The following is a 26,760-nucleotide window of genomic DNA, read 5'->3' on the forward strand; positions in this document are numbered from 1 at the left end:
ACTTGCTAGTACCAGGCACTGTTGATAATGGCGGAAAGTATGCCTGATGATGTGCTTTGTGTAGGCTATGTGGAAGGCTTGTCTCCAAATTGATTTCATCAGCGTTGCAGCTGTAAGGATATGCAAAGACAAATGGAGACGGGGAAGAAGATATCAATTACCCCAAAATATGTGATGGCCAAAAAATACGTTTATATGAGAGGGGGGGTCAGTTGGGTGATTTCCTAGTCAGTTGCAATGATGCTCCTATTCTCAATTGAATAGCCCATGTGTATCTGACAAAATTATCTCCCAGTAACGTTCCTGCCTGAAGTCTGTGAAATCGAACAATAATTAAACTTTATCTAACTTGTACCTGAGTCCAACTGCTGGATTGAGTTAGTCCGGCCCATCTGGAGCAGCAAATGGCTCAACTCAACAGGGAGCACGGAGGAGGTGGAGGGTAGAGAGGGGGAGAGAAAGAGGGGATCGGATTGAAAACAGATCAGTTTGAAGATCTCACCACCGCATGTCTAGAACAACTGTCGATTAAAATCTAGTTTTAGTTTACATTTTCAGCCACGTATTCTGGCGAAAACATGTCATGCGCTTTCTTATGTAAAAACTCAAAGGTGAGTGAGAAAACGTTACCGCTTGAAGATGATGGATTGTAAAAGTTAGATGCGAGTAATTGCGCTCCTCCGTGTTAAATGAGTTATCCGAGGGATGCCGTGTTCCGAACTTTGAATAGACTTTCAAACTTTTCTTAAAGTACATAACCGGCCTCGCCTGTTTTCATTGAAAAAGTACACTTAAGCCTAATTCTCGAAATACTTGCAGAGTCGTCGGACAAAGTGAGAGAAAAGAAAACAGCATCGGGGTCTAAAGAGAAACTATTCAAGGTAAGGAACGTTTTTGTTGTGGTTTAGACTAGCCCAGATGACAAGCTTGGAGACATTTTAAAACAAATAATTAATTTCTTATTTGAAACCTCTTGATGCTGAATGCAATAGACAAGCTATATCTGTTTAAATGTAAACCACTATCCTGCAGTCACATTGAATAATCTTGCGTGTCAAGGACAGATTTGGGTAACTCCACATCACATTTGCACTTTGAACTTAACTGACATTGGAATCCAAAACATTCTGTCTTGCAACTTGATCCATATGCGAAGAGATGTGATCCGAAAGCCGCGGCGTCAACCCTTCTACTGACTTCCAAATGGCCAGCAGAGTAGTAGCCTAGACCTATCGTGATACACTGCATCTTTAAATATGATCCTAAAAATGTGTGCAAAGTTCGATGTAAACAGTAACAATACATTTTGTGCATATTTCTGGAAGTTTTAACTTCTATAGAAGGTTTAGGGACATGTGTTCCCAAATGTTGTTGTCTTGTCTATCATCATTTTGAGTGGTTTCAGATTGACACATTTCATAGGCTACATTCCAATTTAATTGTGTTTTTCACACTAACGTTTGTGGCAGACTGGCTGTAGGCCTATACACAGTGGCTACAAGTTGACGTAAAAGAAAGTGATTGGTGCTCAAGTGTGCACTCACTTCACTCCATGTACTGATTATTTCAAGATCCCTCTCATTTAAATACTTGCAATAAATGTTTGAAGTGCTTGACATGCTGTGGAATTAAGGGAACCTCCTTGAATCTCCTATGTCAGTCAGAGTTGTGTACTTATTGTTGAGAAATTCTCAGTTGTTCGCCTGTTTGCACTGTAGCCTGAGTAATCAACAAACACTTGACGCTTTCGTGCAGGTAAAAACAGCTGTATTTACTGTTGGCTTTTACCCATCTAGAGTGTGTGTTAATAATCCCTAGGCTCACGCCTGAACTAATAATATCGACACCATTTTCATCCTCGTTTTGGTCTCAGATCAGTTATAGAACCACAAATAAAAAAGAATAGACATGGTTTTAGGATTGTATATCAATTCAAAGGATATAGTTTAAATGCCAAATTAATTCCTTAAATCGGTGATATTCATCAACTCAAATGTAAAACTGATGAAAGGAATGGTTCAAGTTATTTGATGTCATGGGCTTACTGAAGAATGTTAAAACTGCAGGATTTTTACAAAGGAACAATAGTATGTTCTCTAGAGAATAAAGTGAAAAGAAAACAGTGAAAAGAAAGAAATGAAAAGTAAGAATAGACAAATGCTCAAGGAAAAAGCTCTGACTCTTGCAAAAAAGCATCCGTGGTGGTATGCATTTCTGTGTTGCGCATGGTGGATACATGTCTGTGTGTCCACCATGAGTGTGATTTTAATTTAATGCGTTGATGCCCATGCAGTTGCGGGAACATTAGCATAAGAAAAAAGTTTTAGTGCATTTGCCATTGTGCTCAATGAAGAGTTCCAGCAGTCAGGCCTGGGGAGAGTGAAAGAATGTAAAGAAATGATGGGGCTATTCAGCCTATTCAAGCTCTGCTTGGGGTTCTTTTCTCTAGGCTCTGAAACCCATGGTGGCGATGACACTTTCATCTCCCAAGCCAGAGCCAGCCTCTCTCTCTTTTCTATGTTCCCCTTACCCTCTGTTTCTCTCTTTCACACGCCCCTCCACAGCTCTCCCTACTTTATTGATCTGCCGTTTTTCTTCTCTGGAAGTCGGCAGAAATGTAATGAACCGAATACTGGAAAAGGGAAAGGAGGAGAGGTGGGGGGACTTAAAAACACACATTCTGATGAGGTCTAGTATGCAGGAGGGTCAGTTTGAATGACTCCGAGAAGGACAGGAAGAGGACAGACCTCCCCCTATAGAGAGGACAATTTTTTTGTTGTTGAAAAGAACAGGGTTTTCTTGTCTCTCTCTCTTTCTCTCTCTCCTCTCACACCTCAGTGAGCTAAGATAATATACTGTTCTGATAAAGCCATTTACTACAGCATGGCATTCCTAGATTGCAGTCCCTTTAAGCTCTGTCCCCTTAAACTGCTCAGAGATTCTACCAGGAGAAAAGCCAATGTTGCGGGTATACAGTTGAGAAAGTTGTTGTGTTTAGAAATCTACATGATGTAAAAGAAAGAACTACAGCTGCTGTATCTCTATAGTTGACATGTTTCCCAGAACGGCTGCTTTCCCACAATGATGTTTCTGTTCTGATGGCCGTATTACGTGGTTATATTAGGCCATTATGATTACAAACCACACCGTTTCAATATAGGCAGATGGTTGATGGTTGAATCATATCCAAAATGCCCTACAGTGCATTTAAACTATATTTTATGATGATGATGATTTATATTTTTTATATTTCCATTGCTGTAAAAGAAAATGAACATGCCACCTTCCCACCAGCGTTGTTAAGCCTGCTGTATGTTTTGCAACACGTTGTTGAGCCCAACACTGTTTCCCTACTAGATGACGTATACCTCTGACGTTGTGTACAACGAGTGGTTGCCATCGAGTGAAAAGAGCATTATCATTCTAGACCCGTCGGAGACACCACTTTGAGAGTGTTGGACAATACTGGGTGTCTAGCAGGACCTTGCAGCCTTCCTTCAGCCCAGGCCGGGGGGAGCTGTGTGGGGGTGGAGGGTGGCTGAAGTACACTCATGTCTGGAGCTCAATTGATGGGCATTTAATGGCCATTTAGGGAGCTGTAAAAAGACATCTATGTGTTGAACTATTCTAGTCCGCCACGGCGCACTCTTCTTACAGCGAGGCTGTACTTGAGATGAGGGGGAAGGTGGAGGGAAGGGGACAACACAGGGACCAGTGAAGTGACGGCAGTCGGCAGAGAAGCTATATTCATTTGTTTTCAGGGTCCCTCTTTGAGTTCCTCTCTGCATTGGCTTGGGATGGCAAGTGGACACAATCAAGGCTTTTTAGTGTCTGTTATACCATACCCTCGAGGCATCTGGCTCATTCTCTTTCAAGTGTCTGGGGTTAAATAGGATCACATCATATCCGGTCTGGAAGAGGGAGAGTAGCAACTTGCCCTGCCTGGCCTTGTCCCCTCTCATTCCCCACTCCATCTCTCACAGGGCCAGCTAGGCCTAGGAGTGAGTACTTAGACCCCACCTCACCCCCCTCTCCATCTCTCACAGGGCCAGCCACGAGAACGAGTCCTTACTAAGACACACAGTGCCATGGAATGTGAGGTTGAGAGAATTTACATCTGTTGTTATCGAAATAAAATGGGAAACCATGTATGGCCTCCTCTGTAAAGAAACACGTAATTGTAAAAGTAAAGGAGAGAGTCCAATGTGGTTTTAACTAGTCATTTAAGCGCTGTATGGTAAAATCACTGACAACCTCATTACATCATGATTGATATCATCAATCTTTGGAGGCGGGAGGCACAGTGAGTCGCCCTCATCAAAAAGCAAGAAGCTAGGCTAAAATTACGGAGGACATGGTTTCTCTCGAGGAAACACTATTTCCAGGTTTCTGCAAGTCACGCAACAACGCCTAATGATCTATTTCCTCTAGACCTACCCATTTATTTAACAAAATTCTCCCAGTCACAACCACAGGCACCAAAGTGGGGATATTTTGGGGGCCTTTGGACTCCAGGGGTGTACCTTATTCTCTTTATAGTGCATTTTAACAATGGTCAGAGTCAAAATAAGTGCACTACATAGGGAGTAGGGTACGACTTTGGGGCCTCTGGACTTCATAACTCTGTAGTCCCAGCCTGCCTTCACACTGTTCTCTGAGGGAGGAAGGAATGAAACTTCAACAGATTAAATCATGTATACAATTTACATTGTGTTATATATGATGTGTCAACACCATGACATCTTGAAACGATACCCAGCCCCACGTCCAGAGTTCTCCAAACACAGGCTTTTAGCAGTGATTCTATAGGTCAAAGCAAGTTATCCAGTTGGAGTGGGGGACACAACATTTATTTCATTACTTCACCCTAAAATAAACCATTGGGTTTAAGCTGCAGAGCTCTGCGCTAACACAGAGATAACCACAACTGGACCGGCCCACTTTGCTCAACCAGCTAAATGCCTTGAGAAAAAAACATGGGTTGTGTTTGGTTTCCAGTAACCTACCAGTCAAGCTTTTCCAGTCCACTGGCACCAAGATATATATATATATATATATATATATATATTTACTTCTTGTTCATCCTAATGCTCTGAACCAACACCAAGCCTGGCGGACACTGGAGAGATCTGAGCTCAGCATGTGGTTAATCTGAGAGGGTTGCCTTGATCCTACTGCTAATCACCTCCCATAGTGGGTTAGCCAGGGTAACAAGATGATCTGCGGTTCCATCACGGAAACTTTCCTTTCACAGCAGCTGGCAGCAGCCCAGACAGAGTATCATTATTAACACCACTGTGTCTTCTCCTATCTTACTCGCCATTGTCAATGAATGACCAGATCCACTGTGTTGGTTGTTCCTAAGACTGACATGGACTCTCAGACAATGGTGTATTGTCTCCAGTGTTTGCCGTGGGCTTTAATCTGATGCAGAGCGTCAGGTCTATAGAGAGGCCGCTTGCAGAACACGCAGCATATTCAACAGTGTGTGTGTGAGTGTGTGTGGCGTGTGTGCATGCTCTGTTTGTGCTTCCAACACTGGGGTTTTGAGAAAGGGGAGAGGCCTCAGATGTAAGTTATGATTTATCCAAAGGCCTCCCGTAGCTACAAAGCAAAGCTGACTTGCTGACTTGCCCATAGGGGCTGAATGTAATCGTATTACATTCCATATGATGAGAAATATTAAGTGCCTTACTTTGTGCCAGGCCACAGACTCCTCTGTGTTAGACTAGGAGACGAGGGGAGCGCATTGAAAGCATTTAGCTGCTTGCAAAGAAAACATTTGGTTCTTCTACACCAGGGCTGTCCAACCCTGTTCCTGGAGAGCTACCCTCCTGTAGGTTTTTCTTTCAACCCCAGTTGTAACTAACTTGATTCAGCTTATCAACCAGCTAATTATTAGAATCAGGTGTGCTAGATTAGGGTTGGAGCTAAAACCTACAGGATGGTAGCTCTCCAGGAACAGGGTTGGAGAGCCCTTGCCTGTCGCCATTGCTTCGGCCTCTCTCTGGCTCAGAACAGAACTCTGGTTCTGGGTTCAGTCCATTTTGAGGTGGTTTGTTTTGGAATCCTCTCATTAGATGGGAGAACCTGATGGGATGAGGATCGTATGTGGATGCATGCTGCATTTGTCTTCTCTGAGTAACTTGAACCATGTAAGACTTTTCAAATATAATGCAACAAATATGTTGCGCAATGTGTGTTCAGAGTAGAATCGGCATGAATGCGGTCATGGCAGAACTGTAACAGTATCCCCGAGCTCCTTATCCTCAGTGTTGAGAAAAGTGTGGAACTTCCTTAAAAGAGACAGATTGGAAAAGACCATTAAGAACTCTTGTGGTTTTAACGTACCTATTACTAACATCTCATGTGTGGGTGGCCGGTCTTTACAACTTTTGTTATCATGCTCAAAGAGTCGCTAGGTGTCAATGCTTCTGAATCATCGCTTGTAAAAGACGGACATGTTGTGACAATTGAAGTACAGGCTAGGCTGATTGCTTAACCAGGTATATTTGGCTCAGTGTGGCTTCCAGGTTGTCATCGCACCTCTTGGTGTGCTTGTGGCAGCTGGTAGGACATTGACCCCCCACACACAAGGGCCTCAGACAACAGCTAGGGCTGTCCCCTTGTCACCAAGGAGTCCGAGCTGAGGAACAGCTGACAGACTGCCTGCACACACACACACACACACACACACATCAGAGATAAAGTCTGCTTTCAAAAGCACTTATATTAGAATGATAATCTCTTGTAATATCAATGTGGATGTGTCATCATTAAATAGATAAACTTGGAAGAACAAATGACAACTGTAGATTATTGCCTTTGATTCAAAGGGATGCACACATATGTGCACAACATACCACCCACACCACCCGCTGTTGCCTAAGGGGCCTGGTGAGGATATTGACAGCTGTTACTGTTGAGAATGAGTTGTAACAACACATTTAGGATAAATGGCCCCAAATGCTACTGAAAGAACGAAGCCGACTCTGCAATGTGGCACAAATGACAGCTGATCTGAGCTGAGGGTTTCTCCCATAGAATGATATGATCATCTGTAGGTTCCTCTCCTGAGCAGATGGCAACTGACATAACTTGATCAAGTGCTTGTATGATTATCGTTTTTAGCACAATGATTTGCTTGTTACTGCACGGCCATAACATAACAAAACTCCCCAACACCCAAACCCCTATGTAATTACATAGTAAGAAATTGAAATGATCACAGTTAGAACATTTATATATGTGGATGACTTTTTCCACATTTTGTTAGGTTACAGCCTTATTCTAAAATTGATTAAATCGTTTTTTCCCTCATCAATCTGCACATAATACCCCATAATGACAAAGCAGAAACAGGTTTTTAGAATTGTTTGCTAATTTATTACAAATAAAAACAGAAATATTACATTTACATAAGTATTCAGACCTTTTACTCAGTACTTTATTGAAGCACCTTTGGCAGCAATTACAGCCTTGAGTCTTCTTGGGTATGACACTACAAGCTTGGCACACCTGTATTTGGGGAGTTTCTCCCATTCTTCTCTGCAGAGCCCCTCAAGCTCTGTCAGGTTGTATGGGGAGCGTTGCTGCACAGCTATTTTCAGGTCTCCAGAGATGTTCAATCGGACCACTCAAGGACATTCAGAGACTTGTCCCGGAGCCATTCCTGCGTTTTCTTGCTGTGTGCTTAGGGTCGTTGTCCTGTTAGGGTCGTTGTCCAGTCTGCGGTTCCTGAGCACTCTGGGGCAGGTTTTCATCAAGGTACTACTCTGTACATTTCTCCGTTCATCTTTCCCTCGATCCTGACTAGTCTCCCAGTCCCTGCTGCTGAAAAACACCCCCACAGCATGATGCTGCCACCACCATGCTTCACCGTAGGGATGGTGCCATGTTTCCTCCAGACATGACGCTTGGTATTCAGGCCAAAGAGTTCAATCTTTGTTTCATCAGACCAGAGAATCTTGTTTCTCATGGTCTGTCCTTTATGTGCCTTTTGGCAAACTCCAAGCGGGCTGTCATGTGCCTTTTACTGAGGAGTGGCTTTTGTCTGGCCACTCTACCATAAAGACCCGATTGGTGGAGTGCTGCAGAGATGGTTGTCCTTCTTGAAGGTTCTCCCATCACCACAGAGGAATTCTAGGAACTTGGGTTCTTGGTCACCTCCCTGACCAAGGCCCTTCTCCCCTGATTGCTCAGTTTGGCTGGGCAGCCAGCTCTAGGAAGAGTCTTGGTGGTTCCAAACGTCTTCCATTTAAAGAATGATGGAGGCCACTGTGTTCTTGGTGACCTTCAATGCTGCAAACATTTTTTGGTACCCTTCACCAGATCTGTGCCTCGACACAATCCTGTCTCTGAGCTCTACGGACAATTCCTTCGACCTCATGGCTTGGTTTTTGCTCTGACATGCACTGTCAACTGTGGGACCTTATAGACAGGTGTGTGCCTTTCCAAATCAAATGAATTTACCACAGGTGGACTCAATTTCGAGTCTCATAGCAAAGGGTCTGAATACTTATGTAAATGAGGTATTTCTGTTATTTCTCTCACTTTGCCATTATGGGGTATTGTGTGTAGATTGCTGAGGATTCTTTTTATTTAATACATTTTAGAATAAGGCTGTAACGTATCAAATGAAAATGATGCAGACAATTACATTGATGGAAGCTACAATCTATCTGCAATATTAAAGCTGATCTACCCCCTAAAAACAGTTATGACATTTCTCAGGCGATTGTGTTTGAGTCTTTACATCTGTTTTATATAAAGAGATCGACCACAGGATATTGCATGCAGCGAGTGGTGGTGGGGAAGGGTGGGTTAAAGGGAACAGCTCATCCACAGGACTCGTCTGTGTACATCTGTTCATTCTGGGGATCATTGGAAGAACATGGCCTCTGAGTGACTGACTGATTGCCTCCCAGCTACTAAGAACAGGACACGGGATCTAGTGTACCTTACTCAGTGAATGTACAGTTTGTACTCAAATATTTTTTTCATTGTCAAAATCTGAAAATGGCATCCTATTCCTTATTTAGTGCACTACTTTTGACCTGGCTCTGGATAAAAGTAGTGCACTTATTGCAAATAAGGTTTATAGTCAAGTGCCAGTTCTCTCAGGCTTCCTTTGTGAACTTGTTAAGACAGTAATAGTAGTACTTTCCTTGCTTTTGAATCCATGTTAAGGCAGTAATAGTAGTACCCTCCTAGCCTGGGCAATGGGCATACAGTATATACCATAGCACCTTTCACTATTTCTCTTCACTGTTAGAGTCTGATCTTCCTCTAATATGAGTGCTCAAATTTCAGATAGTCTACTGTCAGTTGACTCAAGCTTCCTTTGTGAACATGTTAGGGCAATAGTTTCCTTTCTCGGTTCACTGACAAGGAGGACACCTATCTATATGACAAGTCATACAACAGATATTCCTTCCTGCGTCTGAGTCACGCAAATGACTAATGAATGCTGCCAGTTCCTGTTCCACCGTATATTTTAACCTGTGCCCTTTTTAAACCAGGGCGTCAAAGGTTTTCAGGGGTGAATGTTGTTCTGAGACAGTGATTCCCCCATCTAGAATGTGCCCTTGTCTTAAAGCATCCACATGTTTCCCAGACAAAACAGTTCGGAAATAGTTTGTGCATACATTATGACAACATTTTGTTCGGGCACACAACATTTTATGGTCCGTAGCATAAGCTACGGACAACAAATACATTGGCATTTTATCAATCGCAATTTGAATGCACGGAGAGACCATGACGAGATCCTGAGACCCATTGTTCATCCACCACCATAACCTCATGTTTCAGCATGATAATGCATGGTTCAATGTCGCAAGGATCTGTACACAATTCCTGGAAGCTGAACATTTTCCAGTTCTTCCATGGCCTGCATACTCACCAGACATGTCACCCATTGAGCATGTTTGGGATGCTCTGGATCGACGTGTACGACAGAGTGTTCCAGTTAGGGCTGTGGCGTTCATGACATTTTACCAGCCTGTTATTGTCATGCAAATTTAGCATCTACAGGCCTCCACGCATACAAGCCATACAAGCCATACAAGCCACTGATGCGCTGCTTTTGGAACATCTACGTTTAAAAAAGTCTAATAAATCAATTGAATGTACACCATCACAATAAATCCATTATTTATTTTAATAAGGTCTAAAGAAACAATATGTTATGAAGAAACATTTATTTCAGATAAGTGAATATGAGTTGGCCTACTGTATGTTATCTGGCTAAGTGCCATTCTAGAGGCTGTAGGCTTGTTCATTTAGCAGACAAGATATGCTTATAAGTCCCTTGCCATTATTTTATATTAAATGATTTCCCATTCCAGAACGAGTGCCCATATTTGACTAATTTCAGGAAACTAGGCATATGTCGCGCATGACTACTTCACAGGAGAGCCATTTAATCAAAGTTTCATGTGCCTTAATAACAAACTTGTATGCCATCTGTAAATATGAATAAAATTGTTCAATTACGAGCCTAGTTGATTTATCCACAGAAAAAGCCAGTAGCCTTCCCGCTAGCCATGATTGGCTGAGATAATGGGTAGGCTACTGCATGCCGAGAGATTACTTTGGATTGGTCTGCCATGTAGCACACTTCTGTCTATAACATGAGCTGGTCAGTATGTGTAGGTAATCCTTTCTAACACGTCTTTTTTGAAAGATACTGCAAAGATGTTGTTCTCCACTTTCTGGAGGACCGAGTTTTGAAATCAGTGTAATGCACAGTGGAATTAGAATATGATAGCTAAAGAGATGGAGAAAATTCTTGCAAATATGCAGACAGAGTCAAAAAGAGAACAAACAGAAGGCTGTTGTATAAAACACCTGTCTCCAGATTACATCTTCAAACTAAGGCAACCATGGCATTTGTGACAGAGAGGGAGAAGTTTCCATCCATGTATACAGTGCCTTGCGAAAGTATTCGGCCCCCTTGAACTTTGCGACCTTTTGCCACATTTCAGGCTTCAAACATAAAGATATAAAACTGTATTTTTTTGTGAAGAATCAACAACAAGTGGGACACAATCATGAAGTGGAACGACATTTATTGGATATTTCAAACTTTTTTAACAAATCAAAAACTGACAAATTGGGCGTGCAAAATGATTCAGCCCCCTTAAGTTAATACTTTGTAGTGCCACCTTTTGCTGCGATTACAGCTGTAAGTCGCTTGGGGTATGTCTCTATCAGTTTTGCACATCGAGAGACTGAAATATTTTCCCATTCCTCCTTGCAAAACAGCTCGAGCTCAGTGAGGTTGGATGGAGAGCATTTGTGAACAGCAGTTTTCAGTTCTTTCCACAGATTCTCGATTGGATTCAGGTCTGGACTTTGACTTGGCCATTCTAACACCTGGATATGTTTATTTTTGAACCATTCCATTGTAGATTTTGCTTTATGTTTTGGATCATTGTCTTGTTGGAAGACAAATCTCCGTCCCAGTCTCAGGTCTTTTGCAGACTCCATCAGGTTTTCTTCCAGAATGGTCCTGTATTTGGCTCCATCCATCTTCCCATCAATTTTAACCATCTTCCCTGTCCCTGCTGAAGAAAAGCAGGCGCAAACCATGATGCTGCCACCACCATGTTTGACAGTGGGGATGGTGTGTTCAGGGTGATGAGCTGTGTTGCTTTTACGCCAAACATAACATTTTGCATTGTTGCCAAAAAGTTCAATTTTGGTTTCATCTGACCAGAGCACCTTCTTCCACATGTTTGTTGTGTCTCCCAGGTGGCTTGTGGCAAACTTTAAACGACACTTTTTATGGATATCTTTAAGAAATGGCTTTCTTCTTGCCACTCTTCCATAAATGCCAGATTTGTGCAATATACGACTGATTGTTGTCCTATGGACAGAGTCTCCCACCTCAGCTGTAGATCTCTGCAGTTCATCCAGAGTGATCATGGGCCTCTTGGCTGCATCTCTGATCAGTCTTCTCCTTGTATGAGCTGAAAGTTTAGAGGGACGGCCAGGTCTTGGTAGATTTGCAGTGGTCTGATACTCCTTCCATTTCAGTATTATCGCTTGCACAGTGCTCCTTGGGATGTTTAAAGCTTGGGAAATCTTTTTGTATCCAAATCCGGCTTTAAACTTCTTCACAACAGTATCTCGGACCTGCCTGGTGTGTTCCTTGTTCTTCATGATGCTCTCTGCGCTTTTAACGGACCTCTGAGACTATCACAGTGCAGGTGCATTTATACGGAGACTTGATTACACACAGGTAGATTGTATTTATCATCATTAGTCATTTAGGTCAACATTGGATCATTCAGAGATCCTCACTGAACTTCTGGAGAGAGTTTGCTGCACTGAAAGTAAAGGGGCTGAATAATTTTGCACGCCCAATTTTTCAGTTTTTGATTTGTTAAAAAAGTTTGAAATATCTTTATGTTTGAAGCCTGAAATGTGGCAAAAGGTCGCAAAGTTCAAAGGGGCCGAATACTTTCGCAAGGCACTGTATATGGGTGTTTTGAATGAATCATCACAGTAGAAAGCACTGTCCATGTTGTTGTGTTAGGCTTTGAAACAACACCCACAACCATCATGTTTTCCACTCAGTTTAAACTGGTTTTTGAACTTCTTTCTTCAAATTGTTCAATCACAGTAAGTTGTAAAGCACATACTGTTTTGATGATAAGTGTTTGATGTGATTTTTGATTGTGTTTGCATTGATGTCAGAGTGGTTAGAGGGACCATACAGCCTTGACTATGAGGCCATTAGGACCTGATGGAGGGACAATAGAGCCCTGGGTACCAGGCCATTAGTGACCTGATGATCATTAGCGAGTTGGATACTACTAACACATGTCCAGAGTGCATAAGAGGAGATTACCGTGACTCAACGGTCATGTAGAATATTTCTGCGGTCATGACGCATGGCTGTCGGAGCTCTAGTTCCAGTTTCCGACAATATCCAGCAACTACGCACAGCCATTGAAGAGGAGTGGGACAACATTCCACAGGCCACAATCAACAGCCTGATCAACTTTATGCGAAGGAGATGTGTCACACTGCATGAGGAAAATGGTGGTCACTCCAGATACTGACTGGTTTTCTGATCGACGCTCCTACCTTTCTTTAATGTATCTGTGACCAACAGATGCATATCTGTGTTCCCAGTCATGTGAAATCCATAGATTAGGGCCTAATGAATTTACTTCAATTGACTGATTTCCTTATATGAACTGTAACTCTGTAAAATATTTTAATTTGTTGCATGTTGCTTTTATGTTTTTCTTTAATGTATATATGGAAGAATACACGTTTAAACATTTCTACCAATACTCTTTTTGGGGTCGGGGATAGCCCTAACCCAGGCTGTATATTTGAGATCCTGTAAGCCACCAACAGACAGCAGTTAGGATAGTGATTGGTGAAGGGATTTCAGTGCTCCGACATCAATGCTGGAAGTTAACAGAAACGGGCTTGTATTTCCTGAAAGCCAGACTGTAGAGGGGAGGTGAACATCTTGATTATAAGAAGTACATCAGAACAGTGCATGGAGGATCTCTGTACATGCAGAGAGACCGTAGTCTGCACTCTGCAGTTAGGCCATATACAGTAAAGTATTCACAGGAAAAATAACAAAAACTCCTTACAGATATACAGTGGGGTATGAAATTATTGGCATCCCTAAAGATTCTTATCGATTAAAATCTAAAAAATTATACATTTGATCTTATATTCATAGCACGCAATGACAACATCAAGCTTGTGACTACAAACTTGTTGGATGCGTTTGCAGTTTGTTTTGATTGTGTTTCAGATTATGTTGTGGTAATAAGGTTGCAAGTTCGAATCCCCGAGCTGACAAGGTACAAATCTGTCGTTCTGCCCCTGAACAGGCAGTTAACCCACTGTTCCTTGGCCATCATTGAAAATAAGAATTTGTTCTTAACTGACTTGCCTAGTAAAATAAAGGTAACATTTAAAAAAATAACTTGCCTAGTTAAATAAAGGTTAAATAAAAAATATATAAACTCAGCAAAAAAAAAAAGTGCCTTTTTCAGGACCCTGTCTTTCAAAGACAATTCGTAAAAATCTAAATAACTTCACAGATCTTCATTGTAAAGGGTTTAAACACTGTTTCCCATGATTGTTCAATGAACTATAAACAAATAATGAACATGCACCTGTGGAATGGTCGTTAAGACACTAACAGCTTGCAGTTCTGAAAACTTAGGACACTAAAGGGGCCTTTCTACTGACTCTGAAAAACACAAACGAAAGATTCCCAGGGTCCCTGCTCATCTGCGTGCCTTAGGCATGCTGCAAGGACTGCAAATGTGGTCAGGGCAATAAATTGCAATGTCCGTACTGTGAGACGCCTAAGACAGCACTACAGGGAGACAGGATGGACAGCTTATCATCCTCGCAGTGGCATACCACGTGTAACAACACCTGCACAGGATCGATACATCCGAACATCACACCTGTGGGACAGGTAATGGATGACAACAACAACTGCCCGAGATACACCAGGTACGCACAATCCCTCATCAGTGCTCAGACTGTCCACAATAGGCTGAGAGAGGCTGGACTGAGGACTTATAGGCCTGTTGTAGTAAGGCAGGTCCTCACCAGACATCACCGGCAACAACGTCGCCTATGGACACAAACCCACCGTCGCTGGAACAGACAGGACTGGCAAAAAGTACTCTTCCTTGACTAGTCGCGGTTTTGTTTCACCAGGGGTGATGGTCAGATTCGCATTTATCGTCAAAGGAATGAGCCTGTACTCTGGAGGCCTGTACTCTGGAGCGGGTTCGATATGGAGGTGGAGGGTCCGTCATGGTCTGGGGCGGTGTGTCACAGCATCATCGGACTGAGCTTGTTGTCATTGCAGGCAATCTCAATATTGTGCATTGCAGGGAAGACATCTTCCTCCATCATGTGGTACCCATCCTGCAGGCTCATCCTGACATGACCCTCCAGCATGACAATGCCACCAGCCATACTGCTCGTTTTGTGCGTGATTTCCTGCAATACAGGAATGTCAGTCTTCTGCCATGGCTAGCGAAGAGCCCGGATCTCAATCCCATTGAGCACGTCTGGGACCCGTTGCATCGGAGGGTGAGGGCTAGGAACATTCCCCCCCAGAAATGTCCGGGAACTTGCAGGTGCCTTTGTGGAAGAGAGTGGTAACATCTCACAGCAAGAACTGGCCAATCTGGTGCAGTCCATGAGGAGGACTGTTACTTTTGATTTGGACCCCTTTGTTCAGGGACACAATATTCAATTTGTTAGTCACATGTCTGTGGAACTTGTTCAGTTTATGTCTCAGTTGTTGAATCTTGTTATGCTCATACAAATATTTACAAGAATATAATATGTTTCTAAACACTTCTATGTTAATGTTGATGCTACCATGATTACGGATACTCCTGAATGAATGGTGAATGGTGATGAGTGAGAAAGTTACAGAGCATCAAAGATCATACCCCCAAGACCTGCTAACCTCTCACCGTTACCAGGGGAGGTAAGCATGTCTTGGGGGTATGATCTTTGACCCTCTGTAGCTTTTACCGCTCATCATTATTTATGATTCATTCAGGATTATCCATCATTTTTAGATAATAATGTCTGTCTTTCTCTAAACAATTGTATTAGTATAAAATGTATGCTCTATTTTTTGGAGCATACAATATAGCTCCATGTTTATATTGACTTGCTAGACACAAAAACCCTATGAAGTAGACCCCATTTTGCTGGTGGTGATAACTCACCTGAGGACCACCATACATCTGAAACCTAAGCGGGTTCAACACCGGCCCAGACATCTGAGGGTGGAATAGGGGCGTCAAACCCCTATATATCACACTACACCAGGGTAGAGAGAGGGTTGGGTTGCATGAGGGCAGGCAGGAGAGAAAGAGAGAGAGAGAGAGGGAATGAGAGAGAGATAGATCTTACCAGCATCAGTATCATCATCCTGAGATAGGAAGAAAGGGGCGGAAGAGGAGTGCAGAAGAGGAGTCTGCAAATCTTCATAGATGATGACTGTCTTTGATATCTGTTTTCATTCCTTTCAGTGTTAGTGAAAGGGGATATGTTGAATGTTAGTGAGACAGAGAGCGAGAACTACATGCACACATTGGAAAGAATCAACCAAAAAACAGCAAATTAGAATGCTACCTTGCACTAGACAGAGAGTACACAGTGGCAGATTACCTGAGCACTGTGACTGACCCGAAAGTAAGAAAATCCTTGACCATGTACAGACTCAGTGAGCATAGACTTGTTATTGAGAGACCTAGGAAGCAGTTGTTGTTGGGGGTTAATTCCCTTGCTTAAGGGCAGAACGACACATTTTTCATCCTTGTCGGCTCAAGGAATCGTACAAGCGACCTTGCGGTTACCCAACACTCGTAACCACTAGGCTACCTGCCGCCCCAATGTTTACATATGTTTCCCATGCAGAAATATGGAATTTCCTATGTAGTGCACCACTTTTGACCGAGTCCAGGCTGTGGTCAAAAGTAGTGCACTATATAGGGAATAGGGTGCCATTTGGAACACAATGTCAGATAACCACCAACCAGGGGAAAGAAGGGTTTATAATGGGGTATAACTGAACTGCTACAACATCTGGGTCTCCTCTCACTTGTGTATAGTCATTGCTACCCTCCTATCCCTCTATCCTCACGATTCTCTCTACTCTCTAATGGGCTCGTACACAGGCTTACACATGCCTTTTATTTCCTGTTGATTGTCTCACTCAGACATACAACTTGTTTATGGCTTTAATCAGTGTAAAAAATAAAGTTGTGTAACACAGTATGATAAAAACAGGACTAGAAGACCTTAAGAAGAGACGGAGAATGACAACACAAAAAGCTTTTTTACTATCCCAGGACCCAGACTGTGGCTCGCTCACTGAGAGGTGGGGTATTGGGTATGGGGCAGCAGAGGGACAAATCCAAGAAAGGAGTCTGAGAGTCCTGTATAGGGGATTATCCCACCAACACCCAGCACCATAGAGTCCCCTGCCTGTGGTCACGTGGACTGGGGGTCAGTGGAGGGGGCTGGGGGAGCCACGATCCTGTTCGCTCACTGCACTAGGCTGACCAGCCAACCAGAAGAAGGGAAGAAGGAGAAATGAAGAAGAAGAAATGGCCTCTTGTTGTTTGTTCTCCTCATCCACCATCTGTCTGTTCAGTTCCTGACACCTGTACTGTCCCGTCAGAGCCTGACACCCCTGTCTTCAGGGACGGTGAGTGGAGGGGAGGGAGGAATGGGGCAGAGAGAGGCTCCAAAGACCTGCATGGTGGAGCTGTGGGGGGATGGGGGTGAAGTTGGGGCCACTTCTATCCAAGCAACACACTTTCTAGCTCTTTAGTCCTTTACCTGAGGCTACAGTACCCTGAGATCCAAGCCCCAGATTTTTAATAATGGACTTAGCAGAACATGCTTGTGTCTGTTTAATATACAACTCAGGGCTTAATGTATATTTGTGATTATTGTGTAATGCGATGTTAAATTTTGTGTAAAATGTAAATCTCCCTACCATCATATCTAAGCCTATATGACACCAATTTCAAGGACATTTGGCAAATCAACTTGATTGGACGTACACATACCGGATTGTTTAACAGGGTGTTGGCAATTGCGTTTTCAGAGTATTTTCTGTGCCTGCCTAGCTCAAATTCAGATTAAAATGAGACCATAAAGTGACCATTGGACACTATATATATTTATTGACTATATTTGTAGGTGAAACAGTTTTTATTACATCTCCAATTTATTGCTCTCGCGTGCTAATTTCTGTCCATTAAGAACCAACAATGTGCTATATTTTTGTTGCATTTCTGACAACACTAACATCTTTCCAGCCGAATCTCAAGAGTTCTAAAACCAGGAGCAGAAACTGAATTGCTGCACAACAACAGCAGCAGCTGGCTTGTAGCAGGCTAGCAGCTGTAGCTAGTCAGCTAACACCAGTCGGATGAGAAGCAAGCTACAAGGAAAGGAAGCTAGCTAGGTATATTTAGCTATGGAAAGATTTGCATATGGCTGAAGTCATCTGTGTAAACTAAATCCGAGCACAAACAAATAAGCTAGCAAACATCCCTGGCTGCTATTACAGCCAGTTAGCTAGCCAACTAGCCAGTAGCTACAAGCCAACAAGACTGTACCATATGAACCACAACTCAATGTTGACAATATATCCTAGCCAACTAAGTTACATTCTTCCATAAAGCATAGCTAGAGGGGTGGGTCTGGGGTATGTAGATTGTGTGTAGATTGATTGGAAAAAAAACGTTCTGAATAGTTTCCGAAGACACTGTTTATATCATTAGGTTGTATGTATTTTTTGATATAGGCCTATTGTAAATGTGTATTATTGTAGCATCACCATCTTTAAAATAAAGGTCTAAGGAAATACAAGCAGGCACCATATTACTAGAAGAAGCTTGCTTTCATATAATTTTAAAAAATCTTGAAATGGTAGTGGAATGGGATTAGTGTGGTGTGTGAAGAATCCAATACTTTAACTTCTATGTGGTACAAATCACATTATTGTGGGAGCACCTCTAAAAGTATGAATTAGGCTGTTTGAGAAGGTTTGAATCCTAAGCAACCTGCATACACATTGTTTGAAGTACAATAGACAAATATCTCTACTGTGGTAGGTCAAGCTGTGTTCTGGAAAACCTTGGTAGAGTATGGGTAGAGTAGACATTGTAGTGCTCGTGTGAATTTATTTTCTTTTTCGGCATCAGACCAATGCTTCCTCATCACTTTAAACATAGCTTTTTGTTTTTAGTAGTAAAAAAAACTATACTTTGCTTGAATTATAGCAGGAAACAACAGCTATTAATGTGTTGCAAGCCAGATGTTCATATTAAACATGATGTTATCAAGAAGACATTCTCTCTTCTTCAGGGGTCAAGTCACTAGGAAGACAGATAGACTGATGTTTAGGGTTTACTATGTGCTCTAGGGTTGGGCATACCTTCGTTGATCCAAGAGCCTTTGATTGTAAAAAATATATATATAATTTGTTGCCAATGTCATACAACCGTTGGAATCAGCTGAAACAGATAATAAAACACTTCTTACTGCTTTGGATTGTGATCGTAAAAGGAAATGTCTTATGAATGAGTGACAAGATGGCTGGAGGGAAAACAACTTTTATTTGCTTTTGGCAAGACAATAAATAAACAGATGCCTTTTAAACCGGTTAGCTGCCCACCTCTTAATCGGCTTACCTTGGCACAGGGACGGGCAGCGGGACAGGTGACTAGTACCTCTGAAGGGTCATACTAATGGCCACTGGTCCGCCATACCTCCAATAGAACACAAGATGTTGGAGGACCACAGGAAACCTAAAAGGATGCTTCACACATGAGCACACATTGAATGACTTGATAGTGATCTGTGAGTACTGTTCATAGTGGCTAGTGTAAAAGGCTAGAGAAACGGAACATATTTAATCAATGTATTACAGTAGCATATAAACTAATTATTGGAAAGACATTGTATAATCAGTTGAGATAATGTCCTATTTGGTCTCTAGAACACCAACATGCTGCAAATACTGTGTATGCCATACCTAAAGGCCTGTGGTGTTAAAATGTTAATCGTGACAGAGAACTCCCTAATTCAGAAATGATTTGCAAATGCTGTTTGTCAAGTCATTGAGAAAATGTTTGTATATGAGTTCAGCAATATAAACAGTGTAAAACATAGTCTATGTTGCATTCATTTAAAGTTCTGACTGCCAAGTGCCCACGTCTGTCAACAAGTGTGTGGAAACTGTATGTCACTTCACTTTGACACTCCAATAGAGCTGTTTTTAGTGTTTCACTACATTGAAGAGTGTAGAGTAGAATCGTCCTAACCAGCAAAATAGTCAAGTTATCTGTCCGAGTTTGTACTTATGTGGCAAATAACGATTAATAAAATCATAATGAATAAACATATATTCAACCAATGAATCAACCAATAAATCACAATGAATCAAATCCGTGCATACAGATCAGATTAGACAATGTCAACAACGAAACCCTCATATTGACACATTAAAAGGGGTAAAACCAGTATGGATAACCATGACAACAAGCTAGTGCCTAGTGACAGTGGGTCATCACTAGTTTCCACAGCCATAAACCCTGCTTATTTCTACAATTTCTCTTCTTAAAATGTGATTTTAAATTTGAGAGTGTGGAGTGACCTCCCCTCTTAGCTTTAGACTGCTACTTGTTTGCACTTAGCCGAAGATAATCATCTAGGTTCCACAAACTCAAACAAGTCATTTGCTGCCAAGTCTACTGCCATTCAAACAAGCATGTGAATGTGGTGTAATGATGATGTCATAGTGGCTAAAAGACAGACTGCTGAGTGTGTCACATTTTTACTATGAAGGGCATTAGGAACATATTACACTGAACAACTGAAAAACCTGTATCTATTTAAGTGTACGTTTTCATATTGAGTGACGCCTTAAAATTATGTAGCCTATATACATGGTAGTTACATACATTCATGTATTATTTGTGGACTATATTCTGAGGGATACTGTTTTAATTCTCTGACAAAAAATTAAATATCTAAATTTAGTTTGACTGTGTAAGAGAGGAGGCTGTGACCAGACACGCTACGTGATATAATATGGTAAAATAATGTGTCCTTTTGTGTCTTTCTCTGTACCCCAGACGGTGCCTGGCAACCAGCAACACTCTGCATTATCTCAGAGAAGTCTGCTCCATGTCAGGACACTGAATAGTTCTTAGGTTCTTTCTTATTAATTTCATATTTTATACACAGTGCTGGAATGTAATACAGAGTGTATGATCTGTAGAACTCCCACTGTTGGCAACTCGGGCACTGCTACAGCCAGTGAGTATGTGTGTGTGTTGTGACAAAATCTACCTCCTCATTCCAAAATATCCTTTGTCAACAACATTTGTATTGCCTTCACAAATGTTTTGCTTTAATCTTTCCTTTTCCCTCTCTGTGTCGCTAGGTTGACTCGGACTCCCTGCTGTCCACCATGGAGACCTCTACCCTTACAGCCACTGAGAAGAAGGAGCACACAGGATCAGGTCTGGATGGAGGCAGCTTCTCAGACCTGCCAAAGAAACCGTCTCCTACTACAGTTACCAGAGGTATGACCAGTCTAAGAGCTGCCACCTTCAACTACATCTCTCCAGTCCAAACCTCCCAATGTTTCCCTCTCTCCACTCTCTGTCTGTACCTTATAGCAATGCTCCCAGTCATAAAGTAGTGTCTTTAATACCCACATCAAATACATTATAGGAGTCCCCCTGTCATACGGTATCTCTCATACTGAAAATATTTTCAATATAAAATACTTCTTGACTTAATTGATCGTGCAGAAGGTAAAATGCAAGAATTAAAAAATTATTCAGATATTGACTTTAAGTCGTGTTTTTGTTTCGGTGGTCTGTGTTGGTGTATGCTTTCATATTGGCTTATTCCCCCGCTCAGTGGCACATGAAAGAGATAGATGGCGAGGGACTGCATGATTCAAAGATGTCAGAGACTGGGAGATGAAAAAACACTATAATGAGGTTGAAAGACCTTGTTCTTACCTCCTGAGTATAAATGTTATGAATTACTAAAGCTGTCTGTGGTAACAGTGGACGACAGTGCATCAGAGTCCTCTGACACCGGCGAGGACCGGGAAGTACCTTTGATATGCTAATGAGCTTTTATCTGATAGTGTGGCATTGGTTAGTTATGTTTATTGATAAGCTTGGTGGCCTGCCATAAGAAAAGCTATATGAGTATTAATTGTTTAGAGAAATACATGAAAAATAGGACGTTTCTCTCTGTCCTCACTGGCGCCTCTACAAAGAAATGGTCAAAGATTGTTTCCAAAAATATCAATTATATTTATTGTCTTGGAATCTACTGTGGCCTATATCGGACACTTGCAATTCTTCAAACCCACATAGACAAACGAAGTATGGTGGTTGTAAATGATGTTGTAAGTAAAATTGCATAGCATATGACTGAAATGGAAAGTAACACGCAGGCAACTCTTATGTGATGATACCCTTAGTGGGTCAGTACGGTCTGAGGAGAAAAAAGAGAGAGAGAGAAAGAAAGAAACTGAGAGGGAGAAAGAGTCAGAGAGAGAGAGAGAGAGAGAGAGAGAGAGAGAGAGAGAGAGAGAGAACCCATGCCAAGAGGACCTACGACCTCAACATGCTCTGCTCACACCTACTGTGATGGTCCAAGCCTAAACCACACAAAACAATACTAGACAATATGGAACACAACACTTTTACTATCTCATCCTGGAATATACAAGATCTGAGGTCATCTGCCTTTGGCCTAAAGAGCAGGAACCCAGACTTCATCAAAGAAATTGGAAATACAGACATTGTCATCCTACAAGAAAACAATTAGGCAACAACAAATTCAATCCCTTCTAGACAATTTCCAGGACAAAAGGTGTCACTGTAATAGTGAATGTGTAAACTTGGCAGTAGAAAACCTAAACAGTATATTTTACCTCTCAGCTTCCCTATAAAACCTAAACAGTATATTTTACCTCTCAGCTTCCCTATAAAACCTAAACAGTATATTTTACCTCTCAGCTTCCCTATAAAACCTAAACAGTTCAAGCAAACAACCTAAGACAATTAACAGCAATGACAAATGTTTTGATGAAGAATGGAAAAAACTAAGAAGGAAATTGAGAAATGTATCCAACCAAAAACGGAGACCCAGAAAACCTGAGCCTACGCCTACACTATGGTGAATCACTAAAACAATACAGAAATACACTACGGAAAAAGAAGGAACAGCACATCAGAAATCATCTCAATGTAATTGAAGAATCGATAGAATCTAAACAAACAACAACACAAAGAGTTCTATCCAAAACGGAGATATATGGATAAACCAGTTCTCCAATCTTTTTGGCTCTATAACAAAGAACAAACAGCAAACACATCATGATCAAATATAAATTGTAGAATCAACTACTAAACTACTAAATACTATACATTCATGTACATACAACCTCCATTGGGCGACCAACCAGTGCTTCCGCACATTGGCTAACCGGGCAATCTGCATTGTATCCCACCACCCATCAACCCCTCTTTTACGCTACTGCTACTCTCTGTTCATCATATATGCATAGTCACTTTAACCATTTCTACATGTACATACTACCTCAATCAGCCTGACTAATCGTTGTCTGTATGTAGCCTCACTACTTTTATAGCTTCGCTACTGTATGTAGCCTGTCTTTTTACTGTTGTTTTATTTCTTTACTTACCTGTTGTTCACCTAACACCTTTTTTGCACTATTGGTTAGAGCCTGTAAGTAAGAATTTCACTGTAACATCTACTACACCTGTTGTATTCGGTGCACGTGACAAAATAAACTTTGATTTGATTCAATTTAAAGACTACCAGAACGCACTGGATTCTCCAATTACAGTGAATGAACTACAGGACAAAATAGAAACCCTCCAATCTAAAAAGGCCTGTGGGGCTTATGGTATCCTCAATGAAATGATCAAATATACAGACCACAAATAACAATGGGCTGTACTTAAACTCTTTAACATCATCCTCAGCTCTGGCATCTTCCCCAATATTTGGAACCAAGGACTGATCACCCCAATAACTACCGGGGGATATGCGTCAACAGCAGCCTTAGGAAAATCCTCTGCATTATCATTAACAGCTAACTCATGCATTTCCTCAATGAAAACAATGTACTGAGCAATTGTCAAATCTACTTTTTACCAAATGACTGTAACGACAGTCCACGTATTTACCCTGCACACCCTAAATGACAAACAAACAAAACAAAGGCAAAGGCTTTCATGCTTTGTTGATTATTTTTTTTAAGGCCTTTGTCTCAATTTGGCATGAGGGTCTGCTATACAACTTGATGGAAAGTGGTGTTGGGGGAAAAACATACAACATTATAAAATCTATGTACACAAACAACAAGTGTGCGGTTAAAATTGGCAAAAAACACACACATTTCTTTCCACGGGGCCGTGGGGTGAAACAGAGAGCTTATAAGTTCCACCCTCTTCAACATATATACAGTGGGGAGAATAAGTATTTGATACACTGCCGATTTTGCAGGTTTTCCTACTTACAAAGCATGTAGAGGTCTGTAATTCTTATCATAGGTACACTTCAACTGTGAGAGACGGAATCCCAAAAAATCCAGAAAATCACATTGTATGATTTTTAAGTAATTAATTAGCATTTGTCCCATTAATTTTAATGCAATTTTTTATTTATTTTTAAATTAATGACATTTTTGACTATGTATAGAGTGAGCATAGCCTTGCTATTGAGAAAGGCCGCCGTAGGCAGACCTGGCTCTCAAGAGAAGACAGGCTACGTGCACACTGCCCACAAAATGAGGTGGAAACTGAACTGCTCTTCCTAACCTCCTGCCAAATATATGACCATATTAGAGACACATATTTCCCTCAGATTACACAGATCCACAAAGAATTCAAAAACAATTTCAATTTTGATAAACTCACATATCTTTTGGGTGAAATTCCACAGCAGCAAGATGTGTGACCTGTTGCCAGAAGGAATGGGTGAAATGAAGAACAAACAGCATTGTGTATATATACACAACTTACATTTATGTTGATTTCTTTCCTCTGTTGTACTTTAACTAGTTGCACATCATTACAACACTGTATATAGACATAATATTACATTTAAATGTCTTTATTCTTTTGGAACTTTTGTGAGTGTCATTTTTGCTGTACACTTTTTATTGTTTATTTCACTTTAGTTTATTATCTATTTTACTTGCTTTGGCATGTTTCCCATGCCAATAAATCCCCTTAAATTTAAATAGAATTGAAATTGAAATTGAATTGAAAAGAGAGAGAGAGAGAGAGAGAGCAAGGGAGAGAGAGAGAGGGAGAGCAAGAGAGAGAGAGAGAGAGGGAGAGCAAGAGAGAGAGGCAGACCCTCTCATATATAAAAAATGAGACCTCCTGTTTTCATCAGTGATTATATGTGTGATGACAACTCCTCATAACGAGGTCTGAGGACCTTGTTCTTGGCTCCAGAGGTTCAACGTTATCAATAAGTTAGAACTGCATAGTGGAGCGGTTCTGCGGTCCTTCCTTCTGAGATGCACAAAGACATCTAGCAAGGGCCCACCACTGAAACCTTAATAGAACTTATCAGTGGGATATTTTTACTGTTTAATGAAGGGCTTGGTGGCCTGCCCTCAACCAACTATAATCACCATACATTCTCTATTCACTCATTGGAAACAGTGTAAGTAGAACATTTACAGCCATACTGATTTGGTTACATAGTTATAGCCCTAGTTTTTATCTTATCGACACCTTTTCACTGATTCTGCAATTAACATGCAGATCATAACAGGAATATGAATATAGGGCATGCGTGAATAAATCAATATGACAGTGTATTATTCTTAGTACATTTCTCAAAGTAGCCAAAACGAATGGCCTCATTCCCTCAACTCTATTGAAAACTACTGTAAAGTCAAAGGCTAACTAACTGAAGCATTGTCAGACCATTCTCAGTGAAAGTGCTAAGAAAAGCACTAAAATGTTTGTATAAGATATACTGGTAAAACATCCAAGTCATTTCAAATGAATGAAGTTCTACCAGCTATGTTTTTTCTCTTCCCTGGCCTGGTCTAGACTCATTGGCAGTTAGAACATCAGCGTCTTACTAACAAAACTCCATTTCAGTTGGGTTTCATGGAGACATGGAGACTTGACCAGTTACATTTGAGTCCATGATTCTTAATCCATAATGGAAGTTTGTCTGGCCTTTATAGCTCTTAGTGCAAGAGGCCGTGGCTAGACGGGGACGGGGCCGTGGCTAGACGGGCACGGGGCCGTGGCTAGACGGGGACGGGGCCGTGGATAGACGGGGACGTGGCTAGACGGGGACGGGGTCGTGGCTAGACGGGGACGGGGCCGTGGCTAGAAGGGGACAGGGCCGTGGCTAGACGGGGACAGGGCCGTGGCTAGACGGGGACGGGGCCAGACGGGGACGGGGCCGTGGCTAGACGGGGACGGGGCCAGACGGGGACGGGGCCGTGGCTAGACGGGGAAGGGGCCGTGGCTAGACGGGGAAGGATGATGTTGGCTTGGCATGACTCCACCTGTTCCTTGATATGCATCAGGCAGTTTCTCTAGCTGGGCCTTGTTAATGATTTTAAATGGGCACCCGCAGTCTCAGTGACAGCCCGCATCTGTCTGGCAGGGCAGACTCTTGCAGGCTGGTGTGTGTGTGTGTGTGTGTTCTGGTATAGGCTGTAACACACAGCAACACAAACCTCAGTCTGTAGGGTTTATTGGTCTGTCTCTCTGGTTGTAAATAGCCAGATCAGGTTCCTAGTATAGGACAGTAAACATCTCAGTATTTCAAAGCAGATCTCTAAGCTGAATCGTAATGTTTGTGATCTTTCCCTTACAGAAAATCGCATGATTTCATGACGTTTCACATGTGAAAGATGTGAAAATGTGTGTTTTTGGAACACTTCACATGTGATCACATGTTTTCACAGGTGTAGTTTCATGCTATCACAGGTTGCTTTAAATGTTGTCACATGTTATCACATTAACTTCACATAAGATCACGTGATCACGTAAAATTCATGGTCTAAAACTGTTTGTGAAACAGTTTTAGACAGCCTACACACCCTGTCTTTATCTAACACCTCAGATTGTAGTTTTGTTCAAAGGGCGACATTCACAAATCTAAGTCCAG

General features: G+C 41.8%; 1 protein-coding gene across 3 annotated transcripts in view; it reads left to right on the top strand.

Annotated features, from left to right (window-relative positions):
• The first annotated feature begins 392 nt into the window (after positions 1-392).
• The window catches only part of LOC109871276 (zinc finger protein GLI2), a 114,349-nt gene continuing 87,981 nt past the window's right edge, over positions 393-26,760 (top strand). Inside the window, exons 1-3 of one of the 3 annotated variants that reach the window (XM_020462097.2) lie at positions 393-611; positions 820-881; positions 20,996-21,137. In XM_020462097.2, coding sequence (XP_020317686.1) covers positions 21,023-21,137 — 115 coding nt within the window. In that variant the 5' untranslated portion in view covers positions 393-611; positions 820-881; positions 20,996-21,022. Of the gene's footprint in view, positions 882-20,995; positions 21,138-26,760 lie in introns of all 3 variants that reach the window. The other 2 variants (XM_031806090.1, XM_020462098.2) reach the window with 2 other exon arrangements.

Source organism: Oncorhynchus kisutch, linkage group LG26, assembly GCF_002021735.2.
Source record: "Oncorhynchus kisutch isolate 150728-3 linkage group LG26, Okis_V2, whole genome shotgun sequence".
Classification (NCBI taxonomy): domain Eukaryota; kingdom Metazoa; phylum Chordata; class Actinopteri; order Salmoniformes; family Salmonidae; genus Oncorhynchus; species Oncorhynchus kisutch.